This window comes from Melanotaenia boesemani, chromosome 9 (assembly GCF_017639745.1).
Source record: "Melanotaenia boesemani isolate fMelBoe1 chromosome 9, fMelBoe1.pri, whole genome shotgun sequence".
Lineage (NCBI taxonomy): Eukaryota > Metazoa > Chordata > Actinopteri > Atheriniformes > Melanotaeniidae > Melanotaenia > Melanotaenia boesemani.
The window spans coordinates 21,800,455-21,823,186 of record NC_055690.1 but is presented as its reverse complement, the minus strand read 5'-3'; the positions used below and the strand labels follow the sequence as shown (position 1 = coordinate 21,823,186).

The 22,732-nt window shown below is 37.8% G+C and overlaps 4 protein-coding genes, 1 long non-coding RNA gene and 1 other non-coding gene across 7 annotated transcripts; 2 read left to right on the top strand and 4 right to left on the bottom strand.

The window, feature by feature from the left end:
* Position 1: 1 nt before the first annotated feature.
* Positions 2 to 3,094, bottom strand: psph (phosphoserine phosphatase). Its single transcript, XM_041995180.1, has 6 exons — positions 2,989 to 3,094; positions 2,151 to 2,294; positions 1,861 to 1,995; positions 879 to 1,024; positions 635 to 783; positions 2 to 526 (listed from the first exon to the last, which is right to left on the bottom strand). The coding sequence occupies exons 2-6, from the start codon at positions 2,288 to 2,290 to the stop codon at positions 416 to 418; spliced, it is 681 nt and encodes a 226-aa protein (XP_041851114.1). The 5' UTR covers positions 2,291 to 2,294; positions 2,989 to 3,094; the 3' UTR covers positions 2 to 415.
* Positions 3,095 to 3,851: 757 nt separating this feature from the next.
* Positions 3,852 to 6,218, top strand: LOC121646089. Its single transcript, XR_006011557.1, has 4 exons — positions 3,852 to 4,002; positions 4,327 to 4,398; positions 5,196 to 5,271; positions 5,554 to 6,218. It is a non-coding gene; the product is annotated as an uncharacterized LOC121646089 (long non-coding RNA).
* Positions 4,869 to 5,007, top strand: LOC121646743. Its single transcript, XR_006011687.1, has one exon. It is a non-coding gene; the product is annotated as a small nucleolar RNA SNORA15 (small nucleolar RNA).
* Positions 6,219 to 6,304: 86 nt separating the features above from the next.
* Positions 6,305 to 12,603, bottom strand: LOC121646086 (phosphorylase b kinase gamma catalytic chain, skeletal muscle/heart isoform-like). Of its 2 annotated transcripts, XR_006011556.1 has the most exons (11): positions 12,209 to 12,603; positions 11,470 to 11,618; positions 10,362 to 10,540; positions 10,149 to 10,203; positions 9,997 to 10,062; positions 9,753 to 9,916; positions 8,452 to 8,542; positions 8,082 to 8,235; positions 7,759 to 7,884; positions 7,195 to 7,512; positions 6,305 to 7,149 (listed from the first exon to the last, which is right to left on the bottom strand). XR_006011556.1 is itself a non-coding variant. In XM_041994966.1 (10 exons), exons 2-10 carry the CDS (start codon positions 11,550 to 11,552, stop codon positions 7,246 to 7,248), a joined length of 1,185 nt encoding a protein of 394 aa, XP_041850900.1. In that variant the 5' UTR covers positions 11,553 to 11,618; positions 12,209 to 12,603; the 3' UTR covers positions 6,305 to 7,245. The 2 variants fall into 2 exon arrangements, 1 of the variants encoding a protein (XP_041850900.1); XM_041994966.1 differs by having other exon boundaries at positions 6,305 to 7,512.
* Positions 12,604 to 12,663: 60 nt separating this feature from the next.
* chchd2 (coiled-coil-helix-coiled-coil-helix domain containing 2) lies at positions 12,664 to 15,352 on the bottom strand. The gene is made up of 4 exons (XM_041994967.1): positions 15,179 to 15,352; positions 13,882 to 14,131; positions 13,121 to 13,277; positions 12,664 to 13,038 (listed from the first exon to the last, which is right to left on the bottom strand). Exons 1-4 carry the CDS (start codon positions 15,226 to 15,228, stop codon positions 13,028 to 13,030), a joined length of 468 nt encoding a protein of 155 aa, XP_041850901.1. The 5' UTR covers positions 15,229 to 15,352; the 3' UTR covers positions 12,664 to 13,027.
* A 1,132-nt stretch (positions 15,353 to 16,484) lies between these two features.
* Positions 16,485 to 20,606, bottom strand: im:7138535 (uncharacterized protein LOC797998 homolog). The gene is made up of 8 exons (XM_041995887.1): positions 20,473 to 20,606; positions 20,149 to 20,255; positions 19,139 to 19,264; positions 18,783 to 19,048; positions 18,619 to 18,699; positions 18,404 to 18,520; positions 17,080 to 17,226; positions 16,485 to 17,002 (listed from the first exon to the last, which is right to left on the bottom strand). Exons 1-8 carry the CDS (start codon positions 20,514 to 20,516, stop codon positions 16,847 to 16,849), a joined length of 1,044 nt encoding a protein of 347 aa, XP_041851821.1. The 5' UTR covers positions 20,517 to 20,606; the 3' UTR covers positions 16,485 to 16,846.
* Between the last annotated feature and the right edge of the window lie 2,126 nt (positions 20,607 to 22,732).

Here is a 22,732-nt window from a genome sequence, read left to right as displayed (position 1 = left end):
CTTTACAGCATGTTCTCATCTTTAATGATGACGCCTCTTACAAGAATGAAGTCTCATTTATAAGTTGGTTAAAGCGCTTTAGTACACAAGACATTTCTAAAATGTTTATCTCTCATTGCACATCCCATAACATGGAGTTGTATTAACTTAGCCAAAAGTTACAAGATGAGAAGTGCCAAAACACTCAAATCTTAACTTGCACAAAAACAGCATTTGTTATTCATTTTTTTTAGTATGCTCTTGTATAAAAATTAAATGGGTAACATCCCTGTCAAGGTCAAATTTGATTAGCATAATATTTATTTATAAAAATCTATTGTCAAAAGGAAAAGTGTGCAATGAATAAAACCACTTGTGGCACACCTTTGGGTGCAAATATAAAACGTTATATTGGTAACAGTAATTCTAGTGTCTTCTAAATCTTCTCCAGTTCCTTCAGTAGTTCTCCAAAGCTGGTCACGTACCATGAACTCCTCTCTTTAACCTGTGGTCTGACAACGTTCCCACCAAATCCAATGAAAGCACTCTGAGGGTGGAGGAGAATGTACTGGTATCATACTCTTGCTTAAAATATAAGCACTTATAAGACATTAACACCCATCAAGGATGCAAAAGACAGAAGGTGAGCACTTACAGCTGGGGGGCATGCCTCCAGATCAGTGGCCCCATCTCCGATCATCACCACAGTCTTGAAGCCGTACTGCTCCTTCAACATGTTGATCACTTTTCCTTTGCCACCACTTTCAGCTGTGGGCTGAGTTTCATCAAAACCAGCATACTCTCCTGTAATTGTATTTAGATTGTGATTAGATGGAAAAACTTGGACACAGGAAATGAAAAGAAGACAGAGGAACAAACTTCCTGGCTCCGGCTCTTACCATTGAAGTAGAACTTGAGCCGGTTGGCGTAGACATTTTGCAGAGGAATGTTGAGCTGAGTGGCCACATGTTCAACAATGCAGCGGAAGCCACCCGAAACAAGGAACACCTTTATCTTGTGCTCATGCAGACGGCCCACAAGCTCCCTGGACAAAAAGTAATGAACATTTATCAAAACTTAAATCAGAAAGAAGGCATTTTAAACCAAGCTGATGTTGAAGGTAAAAGGTAACTTGCTTCAGCTCATTATACAGCTCATGGATTAATAATTCACACAGGATCATTAAAAAAAAACAGATTTGTACAATTGTCAATGTTCATCTTTCAGCCTCTAATCACATCCACTCACTTATTCAATCAAGACCAAGAACATGCCTACACACAGTCTGCAAGGCAAACCTCTTCACTGAACAATGACCAAAATTCTCCCTCATAAGAAACACTTTAACAGGGAATAATTGACATTACCAGAATTAGAAAACAAACACTGGATGGGTGCCTTAATTCACCTTCCAACACACACTTTCCAACACAAGAGGTAACATAAAGCTCCAGGGGGAGCTACTGCCTCCCTAACAGTTGGATTTCCAGAGAGGGCGTAATCCCGAGCATTTACTCCAGTTAACAAAGACTTGGGTGTCTTCGTCAGTCATCAGGTTCAGAAACAAAAAATATTCTCATCTAAAGAAATGTAAGAAAGAATTTTTTAAGGCTTTAACTTTCAGGGGCATAATTTAAAACATTTGTTTTACAGATTTGTATTTTTTTCAGCATTATCGTCCTTCAATAATAATTCACAGATTTTCAAAAACGGGCCAGAATTCATTCATTCATTCAGTCATTGTCCCTGCTCTGGGATTATTATGATGTAACTATGTACATATCCCAACCAGTTTAATAATGCTTGCAAATATTTCTGTTTGCAGTAGGAAAGCAAGGTCTACTGAATTCATTCATGTTATCAACCTCTACACACACTCACCTGATGCCTGGAGTCAGCTGAGGCGGGTGATCTGTTATCAGTTTGTTTACTTGTTCTCTAGAACACCGAATGATGGAAAGACGCTCAGTCAGGGCCTTTTTAAATGTCATTGAGCCACCCATTGCTTTACATGTCCTAAAATGTAAAAAAAAAAAAAAAAAACTGGTTTGACATCTGAAACAAATCCTCTAGTATGAATTAAATTTTATGGATTACAGTGCAAGTAAATGCAATAATAATAATAATAATAATAATAACATATATTCATAAATAAAACACAGTTCACATACATCTCTCTGACTGCGTCCCCCACACCACAGAATTTAGCAAGTTCATCAATGCCTTCCTCTTTGATGACTGTGCTGTCCACATCAAAGCAGACAGCATCTGCTCTCCTGAAGAGTTCCTTTGTCTCTGCAAGAGTTGGCATCGTGCTGGGAAAACACAAGTATTTAGTATGAGATCTACATCAGCCTCCACAGGATAATGTCAGCTGACATATTAGGAAGTCATCTGAGCGGTCTCGTGCTACTTTGTTGGTTTAACGTGAGATCTGTGCTGCCTGATTTCACCAATAAAGTAAGCCTTGCATGAAGTGGATGTCTTCTCTCCAGTGGAGCAGCAAACGCATCTATTCACTAAAAATACCTATGTGCAAACTGTTCTGCATCGACGGAGCTCTTCTCAAACAAAAACATGAGCCCCAGCCATCGGTGTGTGCAAAAAGAAAAAGAAAAAAAAAACGTTATATAAGGCAGCGTGCCTAAACAAACTATATGAGACCGCCGATGGATGGATGGATGGATGGACATTCTCTTCCCATGTTGCGTCACCCTTAACGAGTGCACTGAACTGACAAAGCATCCATAGCAATCGAAAAGCCGATTAAACTTCTCTAAGTAAATCCGCCTCCCTTTATTAAATGATAAAGCTAGAAAATGCAAGCAAAAAGTTTAAATTTCCTGTAAATATGTTATGAAAAGCTGACGTTGGGCTGCTACCTCTCCTCTGTACTTTGATTGATTTAAGTAGTGTCAACCGTCGGAAACTACTCACGCCACAAGACCCGGTTATTGTTTTAAAAAAAAAGATATCATTAAAATGTACGGAGTGTCTCTTCAAACTTACCGATGAGGGGAGAGTTGTTAAGGTACATACAGAAATCTCAGCCCCAACCGTCCGCGCCGCTCTCGATGGGTTCACCGACGAGGAAGAGAGAACCTGTACAACAGACCAATCAGAGGGAAGCTGACAAGGCCCCGCCTACTATACGCTGGACCGGTTCCACTAACAACAATGGCCAAAAGATTGTCAAAAGTAACAAAACAATCACAGCTACAAGGTCACTAGAAAAATATGTACAATCCACATAAAACACACACGACACAAGTGCAAAGGTATTTAAAATAATAACACAAGTTATCAAATTATTTCATGCACTGCCACAAAGCATACAATAATAATGTGTAATTGTATAAGTAAATACGACAAACAGAATATATGAAAACTCTGTCCCTGCTTGGGTTGAACATCTGAGAAATTCCCCACTATTAAAAATCGGCAAACTGAAATCTCTTTATCTCTTTACAAATATATATAAAAGTCACAATAAAGGTTAAAAAAGGAAACTAAACAGAGACAAAATCATGATTTTATTTTATTTATTTATTTTTTCACTTATTTATCATACAGTTCACAATCATCGGTGGTGTTTGGGCACCTTGAAAGTAAACAATTTTTAAAATGATTTCCCTCCAGAGTTATATATATTTCTTGTGTGCCAACAGCTGATCTGCTTTCTGTATTTAGCGTAATTTAAGGTGGCTCAGAAATTATTATTTAATGTTCAATGACAAGTAGAGAGGAAATTATTCTTGAAAAAAAATGCAGGTTTTTGCAGTGCTTGCTGTTTTTTTCCACACCGGCAGGTGGCGCTGATGTACACAAAGCGTAGTTGAACTGCCATACAACATACGGAAACACGGGCGGAAACGAGGAAGAAGAGAAGCGAATTTGCTGCTAATAATTCCTTTGAAATAGAAACGTGTTCATCCGCAAAATTGGAATTTTTCGGCCATGGTTATTTTCAAAACGAACGAATGTTAAAAATGGACCCATGGAGACCTAAACGCTGCTGCACAGGTTCTTTTATCTAATTTTAAACTGAATGTGGTGTCCTTAATTGTTTCCTTGTAATGGGTTTGTGGAAAACGTGGTGTTATAAACGTTTAACTAAATAACAATGTAAAAATTCAACTGTAACACATGGCTACCGTGGATTATTATTTAGATTATTATTGTGATGTAGACAGACAACTTTAGAGGTATAGCACCGTTAATGTTATAGCTGAATAACCAGACTGAGTGAGGTTGTGTCGTAAAATGAAGTGGGTGGTTGCGTCTAAATTGAGAATTGCGATCATTGTGATAATATTATTTTGATATCTTTTTCCGGTAATTATACAGGAGGACAGTGAAGTGGTCGGATTTCACTTGGGAGCTGCTTTCCTGAGACACATTGACCTGCACGTGGCAACGGTGAGAAAAGCAGCACGTGTACTTTACGGCCTTTTTTCCCCCCTTCAATTTTTTGCCTTATTTTTTTTATTCACGATCACAAAAAGTGGGATTGAGTATAAAAACTAAATGTTAGATAACCCAGATTCACAACAAAACCAAGATGATGTATAAGTCATCCATAAACTAATTATTGCAATTTTTTTGCCAAATTATTCCAAGACTTTTTGAAATATATTTGAGAAATTTCAAATGCATTTGTTAATGGAATACAGTAATTAGATGCAAACGAAACGATTACAGTATATTGTAATGTTACAGCATTACAGTACTTGTAAAACATGGTATGACTATCCTTTTAAGTAAAAATGACATTAGATGTCAGTCAATTGACAGAATTAATAAACTATTAAACTGAACCAAAGCTACTCAGAAAGCTTCCAGAAGGTTTCCTAAACTGTAATGTAATGACTTTTTAGCATGCTTTTCATGCATGGCTGAATTCTGTGTTACTCTTGACATAGTAAATACAGTCAGACACCATGCTAAATCAATTGTTTTCACACACTGACTCAACGGGATCAAGGTACTTATCATGTGCCTTGTTCTTATGTCGGAGTGAATACAGCAACATGTTGCAAAACCTTACCATATTGGTTTTTAAATGTTGAGATCATTGCGTCTTTGTTGCTTAGCATTGCTGTCTTCCTGACAGCTAAGCCTGTGTGCTCTTGATATATTTATTCCTCAAGAATGCAACAGTTAAGTCTTGTGTTGGGAGAGAAAATTATCTCACAGACTTTGTTCTTCTTTTCCAGAAAGCTTTTGCGTTATTTATTTATGGATTGATACACACCAAGGTTGCTCTTCCAAGGAATGGTCTCATCAACAATGGTATGTTTATACACTGACTTAACACAGTCAATTATTATTCCAAGCACTGAAAAAGTGAACAGAGGCATGGCTGAATTCTGCTCCAGCTGGTTTGTGCTGAATACAGTCAGACACCATGCTAAAGTCTCGTCTCATTCCATCTTAATGACCGGATCAGTGCTTCTTTCAGCCTTTTCTGGCTATACAGGAATGAGTACAATGACACAATCAGGACATTAATGTTATCATACTTAACACACTTATTCACTCTCATTTCTTTCCTTCCCTTTGATTTCTGTTCAGTGACCATTGACCGTCTACTAAACAGCACTGTGAGAAAACCCTCAGCTACTTCACCTGAGGTAATTATTATCCCACTTATGTTTGCTGTCATTTCTTTTAGAGGATTAAGTATTTTTGTTTTATTAATTTAAGTTGAATGTATTTCTCAGATAGCTTCACCATGTCAAGCAGCGTTTTCTCAGTCCTGTTCCTGGGTATTCCTTAATCTACACATATATAAATAGATGTTGAAATATTTTCTTTTTAAGTGGTTTATTTTTATCCACAGTATGCGTGTCACAATGTTCAACTTTAAAGTCTACGTACATTGTATTCTTGACAGCTGCATGTAGGTTATAGTAGCTGTGATTAAGCAAATCTTTTTAAACTTGGTTTCACGTGGATATATGATCACAGCTGTTGCAGTGCTCTGCAGATGTCATTATAAACGCTTTTTAAAGCCATAACCAAACAAAATGTCACAATACCGTCGCTCTTCCATCTTTGACCTGGTACAGGTACACAGCCTATGCCTGGCTTATAACATGCACACCCGGACAGAATACAAAAACTCTTATGTCTAAGAACTTTTAGGTCAGAAACTGACTATAATTTGTTATGACTGATGTGGATTTTCCTCACTGTTGATTAATAAAATGTAACTTTTAAATAATTGTGTCAAACCTTGTTTTTTGTGTGTATTGAGTTTCTACATCTTGTTTAAAGCTTTTAGATGCAGAAAAGTACAGTGACATTAAAGTTTGCACCTTCCCAATGACAAGACTCAGCTTTTAAATGCACATTTTAATAAATACATTTATGGCATACACTTTAAAGTGCTCTCTTTTCTGTGAGCTAGTGCCAGTACAAAAGTGACACTTGATCTGTGAGTCCATGCTACTTCAAGTTTGCAGGTTTAATATTGAACTCAGTTAAACTATGGAGGTAATTTCCAAGTTTTGCAGTCAAGTTTCACAATTCTGCTGTTTTCAGGTTAAATATACCAAATTTTTGTAAATACACATTCTAATGTTAAACCACACATTTGAACAAGTGCACCCTGAAGAAGGCGGTGATGATTTGCTTGGTCAGCATTTATCTAGCATTCTATTGGCTGGAGGATGTTTGACAGACTGCTCATTCAGCAACCCAAGAGAGGAAAAAAAAAATATCCAAAAGCACAAGTTTTGAAAGAGCATAGAACGTGTCAGAGTGTGGGGAAACTAGACCGAGCTCGAGTGCAGGAGATTTAACCCTGCAACACTAAACCTGAGAAGAGGAGCAGAGGTTTGGAAGGAAGAAGAATATATTTGAGAACAAGAAGGAACTTTTTGAGTGTGGGAGCAGAGTTTTGAGAGGAATACATTTGCTTTCAAGAATTATGCTTTTGATTAAAAATGGGGAAATACCCCCATATGATGGAGGAAGACATGAAATAAACTTACAGACTGCAGTTTAGTCGCTGCAGTTGCTACATTCACTTAAAAATAACTTATTTTCCAGAAGAACAACAAAGAAAGCAACGTGTTTTATCAGTTTCATCTTCAAGATATTAAACTGAGGAGTTGTGATAAATTACTAAACAATACTACTTTTTATTATTGAGCAAAGCATGCTTAAACAAACTTTATCAGCACTGCCATAGTTTACCAGTTCATTTCTGTCATACAAAGGAAGCAGGAGTAGGCGCAAATCTCAGTTCTTGCAGGTTTGTTACCAGCTGTGCTGGCCCTGCTCATCAGCCTCAGCAGCTATTGACAGCAAGATGGCCTTTGGAGAGTTTTCAAAGAGCGCTGCTCTGTTCTGAGTTTGACCCTTCTTGACCCAGTGGCCGTAGATCTTGAATGCACAGGCATCGATGAGCTTACGGATGGGCTTGACGGCATATGGGTCACTCTTGATCACCTCTTTGGTGACAGGTTTGGCACGGCGGTAATTGCAGTAGATCCGCATTGTAGCGAGCACTGTCATACAGATGACCTGATGGAGAAAGAGAACCTCTTGTTTATAAACAGTAGAGAGAAAGTTGTATTTTTAATTAACATCTTTAATGAAGAAGCATTATTTTATGTTTTCTCTGTTTTTTTTGTTTTGTTTTTTTGTTACATAATGTTAACATATCCCAGATTCATTTATTAATAAATTGTAAAGTTTGTTCAGATTTGTAGCGATTGGTGATGGTGATGTTGAACATGTATGTGTCTGTTCATGTGAAAAAAATCTCACCTTGAACCGCCTGTATGGACTGAACTGTCGCACTTCGTTTACCACATACTGTGAGAAGAACGGGTGGTTGAGAGCATCCATAGCAGTGAAACGCTGCTTTGGGTCCACCACCAACATTCTCGAGATCTAGAAAAAGACCATGATGCTTTATTAGACATAAATAACAATAAAAAATAATACATATATATAAATCTATTTGGGGTATAAAAGAAATACATCTATTTTTTTATTCTTTTTTCTTTTCTGACTCATTTTACATGATTAGCAAAGCAGGCAGGCAGGAAAAATATGGGTGAATTATATATATATATATATATATATACCAAATCTTTGACAGTGTCTGAGCGGTCCTCCCACTCTGGAGATGAGAAGTCATATTTCCCTGCCAAGATCATGCGCAGCATTAGCATCTGTTTCCTGTGCCAGAATGGTGGAGAGCCAGCAAGCAGCGTGTACATGATAACACCTGAACTCCATCTGCAAGCATGAGCAGAAAGACAAGCTTTAAAGTCAAGTTATTAACCAGATAACAACTTGTCAAGAACTACACAGGCTTTCATTATACAAATAAGACACAGTGGGGGTAGAATGAAAAGCTCTACAAAGTTAACTTTCTGGTTATCAGGATTTCTAGCATCACCGTGATGTTTAGGTTACTTTCCACTTGTTTGTGCTTTGTCCCTGGACACTCACATGTCCACAGCTGTACCATATCCTGGGTGTCCTGCATCCATGGAGCACTCAATGATCTCTGGAGCAAGATAACCAGGAGTTCCAAAGACCTCTGCATTACAGACACGTTGAAACAGTAAGATCATATACTATTAAAAATTAGGAACACTTAACACTCTTATTGTTTATTTTAAAGGGTTTATATGTGAACTAAACATCAGGATGTTAAGCAGACCAGACACTGTGTATATTGTCACCATCCCATTATCTAATAAGAGATCAGATGCCTTTAGAAAAAGGGCAGCAAAATAAATGATTCTGCATTAAAATGATCTGCTGATGCAGATTTAATATGACTGCAAGATTATCCAGTATTATTAGCCCAAGAGCAGATTGCAGATGCAAAAGAAAGTTTTAAAGAACTCCAAGAAGGCTGGTAACGTGTCGTCAGTGAGCAAGAGATTGCACATACAGTACACTATTTTTGTAATGGGCCGCACAAAAAAACCTTGAAAACTTTTAAAAAATCTTGCAACTATGAATATCTCCAATTGTGCTTGGAGGAGTGACGCAAAGTTTCAGCAAGCAGCAGGCAGATTGGTGAACAGCTATGAAAGAAAAAACAAGAGTCATCTCTGCTGTGGGGGCATCAGCCACCAAGCCAACAGGTGTGGGGTAGTATTTTTGTGATTGTTTAAAAGAAGAAAGTCATGCATTTCCATTGAATTAAGTAGTTGTACTGCCCTTAATACAATGAAATCCAAAAATCCACATCCTACACTAAGATCTACGTTTGAGAACATACAGTTCAACAAGATAAAATAAGAATATACATTTGGTGTCACTTTTCAGGCAATGTGTTTCAGAGTGTTTACATCATACTGGTAAAGGTCTTCATCGTAATATGATGCACTCCATTGCATACTGATAATCTAAACTCAACTGTGTGATGAGGTCCAGTTTTATCAAACTCTTGGCCTGCCAGCGTTCTGAGAGGTCCATTTGAAAGGTCAGTGTACTGCCAACGTCTGTGACTGCAGCTAAGAGATCGGAGTGTCCTGTGCTGCTCATAGGAGGGAGCATGTTGTGCAACTGGATCCAGATTCTCTGCCGACCACCAACAGCTGGTGTACTGACAAGCACACAGTGGGTTGTAAAGATAGTAACTTTACTACAGGAGGACACTTTAATATGATCAACTATGAATGTCACATTTTTCTTGCAAAAGAAAAATATGAAAGTCACTTTTGGATCAAGAGGAGATAAAATTGTTACCTTAGATTTATGAATAAAACAGAGTCTTCATGGAAGGTTTTTCTCACCTTTAAGAGTCTGTCCTGGATGGATTTGCACAGCAAAGCCAAAGTCAGTGAGTTTGATGTTCATATCATCATCTAAAAGGATGTTCTCTGGCTTCAGATCCCGGTGGATGATGTTTTGTGCATGAAGAAACTGGACGACATCCAGCAAAGCGCGCATGATGTTTCTATAAAGCAACACACCGAACTCTTACATCTTTAGAAAGCAATTACTGTGATCAGTCATTGTAAAATCCTGCTCACTGACCTGGTTTCCTTCTCACTCAAAGTAACTTTTTCTGTGAGGTAGTCAAAAAGTTCACCTTTCTTCATCCTGGAGGAAAGAAAATGAAACTTTTGAGGAGTTGCTGTTGGACTGAACAGTTAGGTTTGCGTTACTATGTCAACCCTGACACTTACAGGTCAAAAACCAGGAAGAAGAAGGCTTTGGACTCGTAGCAGTCTTTGAGCTGTACTGAAAATGAGAATTCACTCAATGAGTGGATCAGAGGAGTGCTAAGTATAGTATCACAGGACAAAGGAAATACAAACTGTCCTGGGTTGGTGTTTTTACAATAAAACTAAATCCGAGACTTAAAAATGGCTGTGGATTTATGGGGAGAGAGAGCTTACTGATGTTTTCCTGTCCACAGACTTTCTTGAGGATGTCAATCTCCTTCTCGGTGGCATCCCTGATTTCCTCGATCTCCTCCGGAGTCATCTTGTCAGAGGGGGTGATGTCGATGATCTTCACCGCATATTCCTGAGACGTCCGCTTGTTGATGCAGCGACGCACCACGCTGCTCACTCCCCTGAGGAAGAGGAGAAGATGTCAGCCTTCAGATCTGCAGGTTTAGTGGTTTATGTACATGACATGAAAGCAACATGTTTGACTTTCATTTCAGAACTAAGTCTGACTCTTGGGTGTAGTGTACTCTAATCAAAGTATATTTACATACCACTGACATATCAATGACTTTCATAAAAAGAGCTAAATAATTTGATTAAAGTCCTCCTCTTCATTACTGTCATTTTTTTCTGGCAAAATTAATTCCTAAGAATAATTCTGATTGCAGGAATTAATAAAAACTAAACTAATTTCCTCACTGTTTGTGGAGTTGACCAAAATGAGCACAGATCCCACTGATCACACATCCTGTGACCTCGTGACCTGCATGTGAGAACGAGGGTGAAATTACGCAATGACTCGGCTCAACTGCCATTCCTGAGCAGCTCACAACACTAAACCTTTGTCCTCAACATGCTGAAGTCAAAAAGTGCTGCATCCTGCACACTGAGGCTTACATAACAGCACCACCATCTGAACGCTGGTGGGGAATGACAATGAGCAGGAAACGACCCTGCTCACATTTCCCAGAGACTTGTGGGAAACGTCTTCAGAACCTGTCCTGTGGTTTTATATGAAGAGTTAAGGTTATTTAAACTGAGGCTGAATTATGCTGTGGTGTTAAGGAACACTTAAACTGGAATAAAAGGTGGCTAACTACGAGTGTAGGATCATTTAAAACCTTGAAAGCTTCCGTTGTCCTGTGGTTCTCACTTTTAACCAAAGTTTTGCAAAACTTTCAAAGATTAAACCATGCTTGCTTGCTTGCTTTGCCTCTTTAATAAAATTGCCCCCAACACACACTATTATTAAAAACAATAATAATAAATCAACTGAGAATTTTCAGCTTTACTTCTACCTCTCATGTTTGTTGCATGTGCTTTGCAAACATACCTGCCCAGAATCTCCTTGGGCTCATACTTGTCATAGAACTCCTTGGCTCCCACCCAGTCAGGAATCTCCTCCTCTTTGGTCATGATGGGGGCAATGCTGGTTCACCACCAACGGCACACAACTACTCTCTTCTTACAGCTCACAACAAGCTGCAGGCAACAGGCATGCTCAAAACAACACCAACACATTTTCAGTTTTCCTCTGGGATCAATAAAGTATTTTTTAAAATATCATTTCAATACCATTCACACTGAAAATGCAACAAAATGGTTTTTACTTCTGGTGTCAGGCTGCACTACCAGTCATGTTAGTGGCAAATGTTTAAAATAGTCAGGAAATGTGCTTTTCCTTATGAGTATATTAGCATTGTGTTGGCACAGTTTCAGTTGAAGACAATATTTCTCAATATGTCATCATAACGGACTTTTCTGCGTTTAAGGATTCTGGTAGTCAGTTTTAAACATTAAAAATGGACCAAGATCTTGTTTTCGTGAGTAGATGGACGCCTGATTTTTTAGATAATTTTCCAAAAAAAGCGTTTGACTCATTTAGTCCGTTACGAGGCTTACAACGACAGCAAACTCAATTTTCGATCTAGAGTTGACTACATCTTTTACCCGGTGCAATAATAAGCAACGTGCCACCATGTGCGAACTTATCCCACATCCACTGCAGCTATTTGACCTTTTACTGGCTCCACAAAAGCAATAGCTAGAAGAAAAACCCCACGCTCACTCACCGTGTTTGTCAGTGCCAGAGATAGTAAAAAGAAATCATTTATCTGCGCTCAGTCTGTCCACAAAGTAAAAACCGCAAACAAAGAGGTCCAGTCAGACTCCGGCGCTGTCGCGGATTTGTGGGGTCGCTGCTGCCATGTTGTAAAGGGTGAGCTTTAATGTCAGATGCCAAAAATAAATAGTTGCCGCCGCAGCAACACTGCACGCGCAAAAACCAGATCCATGAAATAGCACCCGGCAGCTCCAACGTTCACCTCGACGCATTTAGAGACAAATGCCTACATACAATGTTAAATTTGTGGTTTTACACCGAGACTAGAGCAACACAACAGGTGCAGGAAAGACTGCTGTGTCTTTCCCGCTTTGAAGCTCTTCAATTCTAAGAACTGAGACGTAAAAATAGATTGATTTCAATTTTGTCCGACTGAAGAGGTGAAATAAATCACAAATATTTTTCTGATCCAAGTGCTTTATTTTTCCTTATTACACGCAACTTTTCAGAAAAGTTGATACAGAAGGTGAAAACTAGTTGTTTTATTCCATAAATCCTGCAATAATTGAGCAGATTTAAATTAACGTCAATGAAGCTAATGCAAAACAGTCAAACCCAGCTGAAAACACGACACACCAAAATATATAAACATTATTTATAAGACTAAGATTACAAATTCTGCAGCAGTGTCTTCACAAATAAATGATGTTGCTTGATGGTAAACAGCTGTCAAAGTATGTTTATTGATTGATCCCTTAAAAATTACATCTAGCTAATATATGCAGCATCAACAACATGCATGTTCACTCTGCAGGACTTTGTCTCCACCTCATGACAGACCTATGAAGAAAAGAAAGAAAAAAGTTAAATGAGGGTTTTAACATTTAATATATTATTTAGTTTGTTTTAACACTTAACCTACCATTAGCAAACTTGCACTGTTTGAGCACCTCACTGAATCCCTCACAGAGTTTCAGGTCACTCTGGTTTTGGGCACACTCAATGAATTGCTTGAGCTCATAGGAGCAGGCCTGCTGCTGCTGGGGCTGCTGGTACTGTGGTTGCTGCTGGTATGGCTCCTGACAGACAAGACAAATGAAGTGATGTCAACTTGTCTAGTGTACATGTTAATAAATCTACAAAAAAGCTACTGCTAGTGTTTACAAACAGAATAAGAGAGCAGTTAATCTGTTGGCACTCATCTCAGTGCCATCTGTGGCTATTCTCATGTAAACCAAATAATCTGGGTGGCACAGAGTAAATGTCACATTTTTTCCAGCAAAGAAAAAGACAAAAAAAAAAAAAAAACAAACAACTACATTACATTTAAACTGCTGTGCACTGTGAGGACATATGTTAAGCGCATGTTCATTTTTCTCTAAAAGACCAGAGGAAAAAAGTATTAATTCAATATATTTAAAGTAGTTCTGAGTCTGTTCAGTTTTAATGAACTGAGAAAACCAAGTGAAGGTGGTTCCATGAACATTCAAACATTTATTGTAAAACCTTCATATTATTTTGAGTCAGTACAGTAACAACTCTAGTCAAGAAACTATTTTAAATATTATCTTAATTTTATCTCTATTTTCCTGAGTTTGTTGTCTGACTGACCTGCCATGTGATAGACACACTAATTGTCCTTGATGCTATTCTTGTCATGTGGCAGGTTACACCTTAGATTACCTGGTATGTGACATCAGGCTTGGCAGGCTCTGACTGTCCTCCACCAAATCCTCCAGTAAAGGCATGGCCGAGGGTATGTCCTACTGCAGAACCCACCGCAACTCCAGCGGCAGTAGTTGCCATCTGGGCAAACAAGCCTGGCTGCCTGGGTGCTGCAGCCGGCGCACCCACAGCAGATGAAGGGGCCTGCATTGGAACTGGGGCATGAGGTGCTGCACTGGCTGTAGGAGGAGGTGGAGGTGGAGCTCGGCTGTAAAGAATAAACTTATTTAAATGTCAACCAAACCAAACACAATAACTTAAGTCAGCCTGAATGAGCAAATATACTTTTTTTGCAGATAAATTTGTATTCTTGTCTGTCTGAGATGTTAATGATTAAGATTAAATTGAGGACCACCTGCAAGGAAATCTCTACTTCTTAGGAAGCAGAAAAAGAAGAAAAAAAACCTAAAGATAGTTTCGAGAACAAAGACTTGATTTAAATCAATTTTAAAAACGCCCCATGAAAAAAATAAAGTGGATATGTGTATGGGGTGATTTGCTTATTTAATTTGTACAACAAAGCAGAGATAGTAATCTGTGTGCAGCGGTCTCGCTTGGTGGCACTTAAGGTCACTGGAAGCAGGTTTTGTCTGGACAGTTACATAACACAGCGGTGGGGAAGGAGTCATTTTCATTAGTTTTGTAAAATTTTAAGAGCCCAAAGCATCCTGTAATACCTAACGACAACTAGATGAGGTTAAAATTTATCAAAAAATTACTTATTCAATAATGTGTAGATAAAAAAAAGAAAAGAAAAATCTACTTGACAAAAGTTGACAAGTTAAAGACATTGTTAACAAATAACAGATTGCATATACTATCAACTCTGATGTTTCTTTAAAACACAAAATACCATATCGCACTTAGCCTTATTTTAGTTGCGGGCTGAAGAGAAACGAATAAACTTATTTTATGCATCTCCACTGGGATTTATAAAAAGGTTATATTAGTAGTTTTTGGATGACACAACCTCGAAATAATGACGCAACTTTATCTTTGTGACCTTTATCGTTTTGGCCAATGACGTTTTAAGTCAAACGACTCTTCTGATAAAATATTAAGACGTTTAGTATTCCAAAGGTCATCGTTAGAAGATACTTAGGGCAGTAAATTAAAGGGCTAAACTTCTTGCCAAGTTTTGGGTAACATATGACGTTGAAACGTTACCTGAGCTTTAGCATATATGCTAACTCACTTAGCATACCTACTACGTTTCAACAATTTTAAACAAAGGGCATTAAACATAATTCCTTACCTGGCTGGCGGGGACATCCTAGATGTCCGGCTTCTGCTTCCTCGGGGCATTTTTACTTACTAAGTTGGTTTAGTTGTGCGTTTGATTAAAAACAGACGTAATACTCTGAAGCTGTGACTGTCTCACGCTTTTATTTCGACCTTTGGGTAATCCGGAACTTTCTATGTGTTACATCATTTCTCTCCCGGCTAACTTCCGGTTTAATGGAAACAATTGTGTAACTTTTATTATTATTATTATAATTCCTTTTCCGTTGTGATATATTTATGAAAAATGTCTTACGTCATTTTCAATAATGCGAACCTGAAATATTTCTTAAATTTGATATATTTCTCAATATTACTTCGATCTCACTCTGTGAATCAGATTATTTTATTCAGATTTTACTGGAGTTATTTTATAGACATCTTAATATATCTTCGAATTAGAAGGAAAGTCTACATTTACTACCCAGAAATCTAAATAAAGACAACAAACAACACAGCCAGTTCGAGTGCGTTTGGAGACCATGCAGAAGAGATCAACCGGGAGGACGATTATTTGTGTATGCATATTTCATTTAACAGGGGTTGTGTAATCTAATTATGAAATAAATTACATACGAAAATTGCTTAATTAGATTACTGTTTATTGGACAATTTCTGAAAACGAGTAGGAAACATTTTATTTATTTAGCCAAGTTTCTTTGTTTACTTGTCTTCCGTAAGTTTAGCATACATTGACAGATCAGCATACGCATAGTGCAAACTGACGACTGCGCCTAACCCTAATCCTAACCCGCATGCGCATTAACATAACGTAGGCTAATGCACATGCTAAGTTTACAGAACACCGCGCAGCTTGTTAACTCTGATCGCTGTGCAGCCGTGTAATCAGTTTCTGGCAGACAATTAATTTATGGCACAACACCCGCAATGGATGAATAAACCAGAGAAACCTACATTATTTGCTTGGGCAAATTTACTTCTTTTACTCATTTTTACAGTTTGTCCATTGTCACAACATTTTGAACAAGAAAACATGAAAAGAATTCCAAGGAGCCTTTGAAATGGTTTTGCAATTGTTTTCCTTCTTTTTGTAAATGTTTAATATAGAAAATATCAGTGAAAATTAAAATGATATAGCTTCAATATTTATTTTGCTTTTTTAGACTGCATATAAAACAAACAAAAAAATGTTTTCATTAATTGTATTAAAGCAGATCATTATTTTCTGTATCTCTTTTTTTCTCTCTAAAAATAAGAAAATAATATATGGTAATTAAACAGAAACTTGTGTGGTATTTAAAATACAAAGACTACCAATATTGCACAAAACATAACACAAATTACAGTGATATGATTTTAACTGGTTTATTCTCAAACAATAGATCTTGAAAACAAATACATAAAAATAAGCTGTACTACTAGTAGTGTTATTTTTTAGTTCTGTTCCCTATATTAACAAACTTTGACAAAAGATACCTGTACATATACCAGTATAAGTTTGCAATAACATGCTGCTTTAGAAATGTGCTCATTTAGTTCTGTAGACACACTATAACTACAAACTATGGACGCATTCCGAACTATAACCTATATATTGAAGCATTTCATTTCCCAAAAATAAATTAAAGAAAAATCATAAATTATTTTCCATTTAAGTTGTAAAGCTGAACACAGAAAAAGACTACTCTTTTTTCCCCTTCTTTTTCTTATGCCGAGAATGGTGTCCACTTCCTCTTCCTCCTCTGTTTCCTTGTGTTCTTCGCGCTCCCCATGTTGGCATAGGTGGCTCGATCTCCCCTGGCCGTCCTCCTCTGTCAGGCACGCTGCCCATCAATGTCTAGAGGGAGAAAAGACTATTATAAAACAAGAAAAAAGATGGCTTCATTTAGAAAGCAGACATGTTTATGGTTCTACCTTGTAGATGGGAGTGCTTGTTCCAGCTTTGATTGGGTCAAGGAAGGACTGATCCTCTCTGACAGCGAGCACAAGAGATAGAGACACTTGGGAGGATCCAGTAAGAGATGCAAGAGGAGGTACTGAGGCTAGAGCTGCACTGCGTTCCTGTGAATAAAGAACCTCTTGAGCTAGGATATCTGTTTTTTTTAGCACATATCCCAACATAATTTACACTAGCAGCAAAATAGAGATGGGATATCTAGACCTGGGTACGTTCAGTAGAAGCTGGTGGGATGACCTTAAATCCCTGCCATGCTCACAATCAGTTAAACGCTCCGATAAATAGGGAGTTGCTAGTCTGTTAAGGGCTTTAAAACCAAACATTAAGTTTAAAAATCTAACCTAAATTTGATGTCTGCAGCCCAGCAGGTCAGGACATCCCTAAGTTTATATGTCATTGCTGAATCAGATAAAAGAATGACATAGCAATTCTCCGACAGGTGTCTAATACGCTGCTTTAAGTGAAACAATACAGCTATCATAACTGATTTGGTGTGAAAGCACAAGTATTTTTCAAAGAAAATTTCAAAGTTGTGGAAGTGCTACACCTCCCAAACACTGATGGATATTTAAAGGTCTTCAGCTTGTCCAGAAAGAGAACGGAATACACAGAGACAAAAGATGGATCATCTGGCCATCTGTTTTTTATACAAAAGCAGTGCAATGCTGCACATTTTATTGAAGCAACCATGAGCATATGGGCTGCAATTAGTCACTGCTGTGCAGCTTATCTGGGAATCGGATGGTGTTATCTGAGGCATGTAACCTGCAACAGATGTGTTTAAATGGTAAGTGAAAATGCCACTATTACGGTTTTCAGCTTATTAAGAATGGAAAGTCTGGTTTTGTCCAAATGGTAAATGGTAAATGGTCCGTATTTATATAGCGCTTTTCTGTACCAGGATACCCAAAGCGCTTTACAGTATACACCCATTCACACACACATTCACACACTGATGGCGGAAGCTGCCATGCAAGGCGCTCGACCACAACCCATCAGGAGCAACTAGGGGTTCGGTGTCTTGCCCAAGGACACCTCGACATGAACATGACTTGGCCGAGGATCGAACCGGCAATCCTCGGGTTACAAGACGACCGCTCTACCTTGCTGAGCCACGCCGCCCCAAATAAAACTAGAATTATTTTTTGTTTTGTTGGTTGTTTAAGTCCAGGATAAGTTCATTTATTTAAGTGAAATCAACATAGCCAAAACTAAGTAGTCTGCTTTACGTTTAACTGTTGTTAAAGTGAGTTTAAACTTGTAGTGATTTGAGATACCTACCTTCTGTTTTTCTCCCCATGCAAATGACTCAAGTGTAACTTGAAAGCGTTTGATCATCATTTGCCTCCGACACTGATAGTCCTTTGACAGAACTTGATTGATCTTTTTCACTTGAGCCTGAGAGACACAATGAAAAAAGTAGCAAATATCCAGATTAAAGAGTGATCATACATTATGAGATGTATGATGATGTGAAATCAGTCATGTGAACTTACCCACTGCTCTGAGCTGACGCTGGCATTAAGAAGAGGCTTTGTCATGTCTCCACCTGGTAGACGAGCAAGCCTCAACTTGACCTACAATAGAGCAAAGGTCACAATATCAGGCCTTCTCAGTTTGCATGATTTACAAATATGTTAACCTCTTTTATTACGCTTACCTCACTATGCACATCTTCCAATTGTGATGAAGCATCCAAACCGAGGGCATGCAGCAGTAATATCCATTCTGCCTGCATCTCTGCCTTCCTTCTGTCTGTGTCTAAAGCATCACCGCCTTCATATTCATCACAAAATTCAAAAACATCATGGCTGTGATCTTCCACTCGCTGTTCCTTCACAGACTCCTCGTGTGTTGAACTCTCTTCAGGCTGCAATTCCTTATGCTTGATGATGTGTGCTGCTTGTAGTTCTGCTACGAGGAACTCTGTAGGATTTGTTGCAACACACAATTAAGTTGCAAATCCAAAATCATCTATTATAATAACAATGTCATCCACAAAACTTCCATTCTCACCAGTAACACTGTTAAGGATGGAGGGCTCCAGCACTTCAGAAGTCAGCACAGTGAGGGGACAGGACATGTTTGACAACAAATTTCGAAGCTCTCCCACCAGCAACACATCACTTGACTTATATGAGTCTAAAAAAGGAAACACAATGCAATTTTACTATAAAACACATTTAATTTCAAGTGGACTCTGTGAACTTTCTATGGAAATAGATGCAGCAACAGTAGCAAACTAACCAATAACCTGCTGAATACTATGTGTGCTTAATTACACGTATATATTACCTAATGTTTTTTCATAGTGTTAGAGGGGAAATGTCTGATTGATCCCAAATTAGAATCTCTGTAGTTAAAGAACAACCCTAAACACACAACCAGAATAATAAAGAATTATTTTCATGAACAATAATAAGAAATTCTCCTACAACAGATAGATTGAACCTCTGGACTTAACATCACTGATGTGCCAGAGGATTTAAAAAAGAACTGTGTGTAATAGCACTTACAAGGATGACTGCAAATTTTATGGTATTATAAATAAGCAGAATAAATGTAGGTCCAATCAGCCACATCCCCGAGACTGCTGCATGTTAAAAAACAGGAATATTTAGCACAGCCCTGGATTTATAAAGTATCTTGAAAACAGAAACCTTTGAGGATGCAGGTAATTGCATGTCTTTAAAGGCGGGTAGGGTGGTGGTGGGGATTAATGATAACTACAATACCACAACCCCCTAAAATAGTAGAAAGCCATAGGAACATGCAAAAAAACAAAACAAAAAAAAACAAAAAAAAAAAACAAACTGATGAGAATGTTTTAACATGTGTATATTTAGCTTTTCAATATAAGAAAAGTGTAAAGTTAATATTTTACATAAATAATAAATCATTAGCCAAACAACTGAAAACACTCCGTGACTAGGGTGTTGTTAAACTGTAACGAAGATATCAGATAACAGTACAAACCACCGCCTGATGGCCATAACTGATCAAACTTCACACAGAGCATATCTCACCTCGCAGCTCCGGACAAAGAGTCCTGAGCTTTGTACACAGCCAGGTGAGCAATGGACAGGGAAGCTCATCACACCTGCACCGTGTGAGGCAGGAGCCGCCCGTGTATCTAAACAGGAAGTCAGGATGACAGGTGAATTCACCTGGCCAGCTCGTTGGTAGGAGTCATGATTTGGAGTCAATAACATTTAGCTTGAAATTACGTTTCAAAAAATCTCGACCAGCTCATTTTCTAAAAGTTTATTATCTCTTAACAGTCTGATAACTGTTTAAAAAAATCCACGCTGGCATTAGAAAACAAAAACAAATAAATGAACGATATTTACCCAAGCGCTTTAATTGCTCCAATAATCTCTGAGCTCCTCTCCATTCTTACTGTTATGGTGAAGAAGAAATTACATGGACTACTGTAACTCTGCTCACTCAGGTACCCAAAGTTCAAGCGTGTTTCCAAACGAACTTCCTGTTTTTACTGAGTTTAAAAGCAGGCGCCATACTGCCCCCTCGTGGCCGGAGTGTGTATGATAAACAGGAAACAATTCTATTAAAACAATATGTGTAAAAAACATCTGATCATTTCAGTGTAATGAGACAAAGCTACAAAAGTTTAAACTATACAGTAAAGAAAACTAATTTACATAAGATACATTGCCAAGACATAAACCATTGAAACAAAGCTGTAAATTTCAAACAAATAATGAAGAAAGTGAAAATGTATGCTGTATAAAAAATAACTCTTAATAATCATTAAGATTAATTTTTAGTTTTAAAAGTATTTGGAATCCAGTTAGTCTAATATCACATTCTTAATTAAAACTGAAAGAGACAAATCATTCAATATAAACATTAAGAACTGTTTCTCTTAATCTTTTCCATAAGAGGTCACTAAAGGTCTGCAAAGGCCTTCTGTTGCATAAAATTATATATGTATATATATATATTAGGGTTGACAAGGTAAATGGATTCACATGTGTTTTAAAGATGAAAAATATTTAAGTAACTAAGCAGTATCTGATGGTATCTAATAATTTAATTCTACTGTATTTCATATTGTAGAATTATTTTATTGTACTGTATTTGTTATTGTATTTATTATTGTGTCTGTGAAGATCTACAAACACAAAAAATATAACCAGCATTTAATACGTGATAAAGTATCTCATGACTTTTTTAACCTATTGCCGCCTGATCTGCTATGAAAATTTATTGCTTATTTGATAAGCAACATTGTAACCTCTAAATAATGCAACATATAGGCTATATTTTATCAGTTTTATTAATATATCTTTGATAATCCTTAAATTTGTGTTTATGTAAAAATGTGCACAAGGAATGAATAGACTAAGAGCTAAATGTTACTTTATTTAGGTGTGGATAAGATTATATGCTCTGATCTGGGATTTCATTAAAATTATAATCCCTATAATAAATCATAGCATTAAAATGGGATAGCTGGGTGTGAATTTGAGAAGTTGTCTTTTCTGAATGTGACAGTCTATAATATTCTCACTTTCATCAGTCTGAAAATATTCATGTACTTTACTCTGTGCATGATATAACTCTGCTCTGATTCTTTAAAATGCATCTGATGTGAAGTTTTATGTGTGCACACTATCTTATAGGGTCCAGCTGATAACAGGGAGGGCGAGTGTTACCTCTCATTGAGGGTTTATGGCTGTCAGATCCATGACATCCATGAGCCACGAAAGCAACCCATATTTATATTTAGAGAGAGATCTAACATTTAATTAGACAGCTCCCTCCTCTTATATCTGATTTTATTCACACTCACATGAACACAAGTGGTTTATTAGCTTTGCCTGAATGTTTTGTTGAGCGCTGTGGGACATCACAGCAGGAGGGCTGTGAGACACCTCGTCCCACTTACGCCACAGCAGCAACCTTTAAACTGAGCAGGAACAATGGAGACAATGACAGTGAGGCGTGCTGAGCCCTGACGTACAGTGCTTCTATGTTTGCTTGGTCCTTGCTGCCATATGTACAGAAGCTTTTGCCTCCCTGACTACAAAGCCTCACCATGCATCAGGATCCTTTGTCTTTTATTCCCAAGACATTGCCCCCTGCTCAGGGAAACCTTTTGGAGGCTGACCTTTGACCTCTGGAGAGTGTCTAGACAAAGCAAGTAGACACTCCCCTTCTCTGGTAGTAAAAAACATCACAGAGCAAACCTATTGAGATAGAAACAGAAAAAAATGCTTTGTTATAGTGCAGCATTTAGTGAACTTTTATATGAATTCATCACAAAAAATAACAAAATTTGTTTAGATGATTTATCTCCTTTAATAATCCCAATTTATATTGTATAACCTTTAAGAGTCATGCAGGTGTGAAAAGAGCGACATAGCTTATGGTGGGTAGTGTTACTCCTCCACTCTTCTGCACTTTCCCACAGCGAGAAGGTAAAAACAACACATACCGTCAGTTTTTACACATTATTCATTTTACACCATCAGGGACCTCAATGGTGTGGAATATTCTTGCACAGCCACAACATCCTTTCACCTCCTCTTTATGCTGGCCACCTTGGTCACATTTTGCTGGATGGCATCCCATTCCTCAACCAGG

What these genes read in the sequence shown, in the direction of transcription:
- im:7138535 (XM_041995887.1), bottom strand. Translation starts at nt 20,516, where the DNA reads ATGGAGAGGAGCTCAGAGATTATTGGAGCAATTAAAGCGCTTGG. An exon ending in CATGGGGAGAAAAACAGAAG is followed by an intron (nt 17,227 to 18,403) that starts GTAGGTATCTCA and finishes CTTTATTCACAG; the next exon opens with GAACGCAGTGCAGCTCTAGC. An exon ending in CAAGCACTCCCATCTACAAG is followed by an intron (nt 17,003 to 17,079) that starts GTAGAACCATAA and finishes TTCTCCCTCTAG; the next exon opens with ACATTGATGGGCAGCGTGCC.
- psph (XM_041995180.1), bottom strand. Translation starts at nt 2,290, where the DNA reads ATGCCAACTCTTGCAGAGACAAAGGAACTCTTCAGGAGAGCAGATGCT. An exon ending in GGGGACGCAGTCAGAGAGAT is followed by an intron (nt 1,996 to 2,150) that starts GTATGTGAACTG and finishes TTTACATTTTAG; the next exon opens with GACATGTAAAGCAATGGGTG. An exon ending in GCTCAAGTTCTACTTCAATG is followed by an intron (nt 784 to 878) that starts GTAAGAGCCGGA and finishes ATACAATTACAG; the next exon opens with GAGAGTATGCTGGTTTTGAT.
- LOC121646086 (XM_041994966.1), bottom strand. Translation starts at nt 11,552, where the DNA reads ATGACCAAAGAGGAGGAGATTCCTGACTGGGTGGGAGCCAAGGAGTTC. An exon ending in TTGAGTGAGAAGGAAACCAG is followed by an intron (nt 9,917 to 9,996) that starts GTCAGTGAGCAG and finishes GTTGCTTTATAG; the next exon opens with AAACATCATGCGCGCTTTGC. An exon ending in CAGACACTGTCAAAGATTTG is followed by an intron (nt 7,885 to 8,081) that starts GTATATATATAT and finishes GTCTTTTTCTAG; the next exon opens with ATCTCGAGAATGTTGGTGGT.
- chchd2 (XM_041994967.1), bottom strand. Translation starts at nt 15,228, where the DNA reads ATGCCCCGAGGAAGCAGAAGCCGGACATCTAGGATGTCCCCGCCAGCC. An exon ending in AGGATGTCCCCGCCAGCCAG is followed by an intron (nt 14,132 to 15,178) that starts GTAAGGAATTAT and finishes TATTCTTTACAG; the next exon opens with CCGAGCTCCACCTCCACCTC. An exon ending in AGCCTGATGTCACATACCAG is followed by an intron (nt 13,278 to 13,881) that starts GTAATCTAAGGT and finishes CTTGTCTGTCAG; the next exon opens with GAGCCATACCAGCAGCAACC.